This window comes from Nuphar pumila, chromosome 7 (assembly GCF_984573655.1).
Source record: "Nuphar pumila chromosome 7, dmNupPumi1.hap1.1, whole genome shotgun sequence".
Classification (NCBI taxonomy): domain Eukaryota; kingdom Viridiplantae; phylum Streptophyta; class Magnoliopsida; order Nymphaeales; family Nymphaeaceae; genus Nuphar; species Nuphar pumila.
This window is the reverse complement of record NC_143255.1, coordinates 110,064,173-110,066,727: the sequence shown is the minus strand read 5'-3', so window position 1 is coordinate 110,066,727 and position 2,555 is coordinate 110,064,173. Positions and strand designations below refer to the sequence as shown.

The 2,555-nt window shown below is 42.2% G+C and overlaps 1 protein-coding gene across 1 annotated transcript; it reads left to right on the top strand.

Moving 5' to 3' along the window:
- The first annotated feature begins 318 nt into the window (after nucleotides 1–318).
- LOC149832904 (endochitinase-like) lies at nucleotides 319–2,314 on the top strand. Its single transcript, XM_090014769.1, has 3 exons — nucleotides 319–730; nucleotides 1,027–1,180; nucleotides 1,810–2,314. Exons 1-3 carry the CDS (start codon nucleotides 334–336, stop codon nucleotides 2,177–2,179), a joined length of 921 nt encoding a protein of 306 aa, XP_089870895.1. The 5' UTR covers nucleotides 319–333; the 3' UTR covers nucleotides 2,180–2,314.
- Nucleotides 2,315–2,555: the final 241 nt, after the last annotated feature.

Genomic DNA, 2,555 nt, shown 5'->3' with positions numbered 1-2,555 from the left:
GATTGGAGTCGAATCTGTCGTCATCACCCTAAAGTCTGTGCACGTCTCTATGGCGGAGTCCTGAGTCAAGACCACACAAACTGAAGACATTGAAAACAAAAAACAAATGGTTTGTTTGTTGCTTGGGCTTCAAGTGTTCCCATTATATAATTACAAAGATAATTTAGGTTGACTTGCTGGGTCCAGCACATATCCTATTTTAAGAAAATACAGTCATTTCACAAGCGAAGGGTGCCTATTTATAGGTGCATCAATCTCATCCAAGCATAGAAGAATAATTATAAATTCTTCCCTACTCAGATTTCCTTCTTCTTTCTACTGTATCTTTCTGTCATGGGGTTCTTCTCTTTGACATTGCTGCTCTTTTCTCTGTTATTAGGTGCATTGCCTGCATTAGCACAGCAATGTGGTAGTCAAGCAGGGGGTGCTGTGTGTTCAGGAGGGTTGTGCTGCAGCCAATATGGTTATTGTGGCAGCACCAGTGCCTACTGTGGAACTGGGTGCCAGAGCCAGTGCACTAGTGGCTTGAGTTCTTTCATTTCAGAGGCTATCTTCAACCAGATGCTGTTGCATCGGAATGATTCGGCTTGTCCTGCTCATGGATTCTACACTTACAATGCCTTCATTACCGCCGCTAATGCGTTTAGCGGCTTCGGCACTATAGGTGATGATGCCACTCGTAAAAGAGAAATTGCTGCCTTCCTTGGCCAGACATCCCATGAAACAACAGGTATGAGAAGATGAATAACCCCAACGGAAATATGGCTACACAACTTAATGAGGATTGCTAATCTTGAGTATGTGATGTTCAAGACTGATCCTTCTTTAACTGTCATCTTTTTGCATGAAACCATTGTGTAGATTTTTTTTCTTTCGTTTACCACAGAAAGAAACCACACTCAGGATTAGCAAGCTAGCGTCACTGTCGAATATTTTCCCTTTAGAAATCTGCAAAATTAGACATATCTTTCCATCGATCTTTTGTAATACAAGGACCAATATGACATTTGTAAATTCTTCATGCAGGTGGATGGGCAACTGCACCAGATGGAGCCTACTCTTGGGGGTACTGCTTTCTCCAAGAGCAAGGTAACCCAGGCGACTACTGTGTTGCCAGTACTCAATGGCCTTGTGCCTCTGGAAAGAAATACTATGGCAGAGGACCAATGCAAATCTCATAGTAAGACCTCTACTAAGTTTTCACTTCAGTTTTCTAATTGAAAATTAATTTTAGACAGGTTGAGAAGGTCAAAGTTGAGTAGGATACGTAACTGGAGTGATCGCCCTTCTAAATGCGGACACGTGTCTGTTCTTAAATGTTATGTCATTAACTTGGGATCTGCAAAATTCACTCGCTTGATAAGCGATTTATAATTGAAAAGCGTCTTTTTGTCTAGCTGATTAAATCCTTTCCCTTCAACCCTAGCGAGAAACTTTTAAGGAGACATCTATCGGCTTCCGATGGGGACAAGTGCTCGCCTATGTATATATATATATATATATTGTTATTGAGATCAATTGCAAAGTCTGGACCCATCATCGGTTGTTGGCCCCACAGCAGATAGGCTGTAACCCAAAGATTGTAGGTGTTCAGGTGCAGAAGCACACAAAAGTGTCATATCACAATGCACCTTGTCCTCCCTCTATATATTGGGATGGGTTCTATATATGCACACATTTTTCAAATTGGAACTGGTTCATAGACACCAAGACCAGTTTGGCTTCTCATCTATAGGCCTTATCTCTTAATGTCAGTAATGGTATAGCTAAAAAAAACTGCCTAAAACATTATCTGTTTCAATTTTGCAGCAACTATAACTATGGGCCTGCTGGGGTAGCAATAGGGTATGATTTGCTGAACAACCCTGATGCAGTTGCTACCGATCCAGTAATTTCATTTAAGACAGCCATATGGTTTTGGATGACTCCTCAATCACCAAAGCCTTCACCACACGCTGTCATCACTGGGCAATGGACTCCTACGTCTGCGGACACGGCTGCAGGGAGACTTCCCGGCTACGGTGTAATCACAAACATCATCAATGGAGGCCTGGAATGTGGCCATGGAACTGATTCCAGGGTTGCAGATCGGATTGGGTTCTACAAGCGGTACTGTGACATACTTGGGGTGAGCTATGGCAGCAACCTTGACTGCTACAATCAGACATCCTTCGCATAGTAAGACCTCATAGTGAAGGCGGGAGCACCGATTTGGATAGTCCATATGACTTAGGATAAATAATATCCAACAACTCCTTGCTGCTTTCAGTAGCAAACTCTAATAACAGTTCGCAATAAGAATATTATCTCTCTCTCTCTCTCTCTCTCTCTCTCTCTCTCTCTCTCTCTCTCTCACACACACACACACATACGGCCACATCATAAAAGGTGCAAGCGTACGTAGTGACAAGAGTTTAAAATGCCATGCAATTCATCTGCCATGGGATGTGACTCTAAACCATGTGTTCAATCAAGGTGTACCATAACCATGTGGAGTTTGAAACTTGGCATTTGAACCAAATTTTTTCATGATTATACTGTCTTAAGACAATATG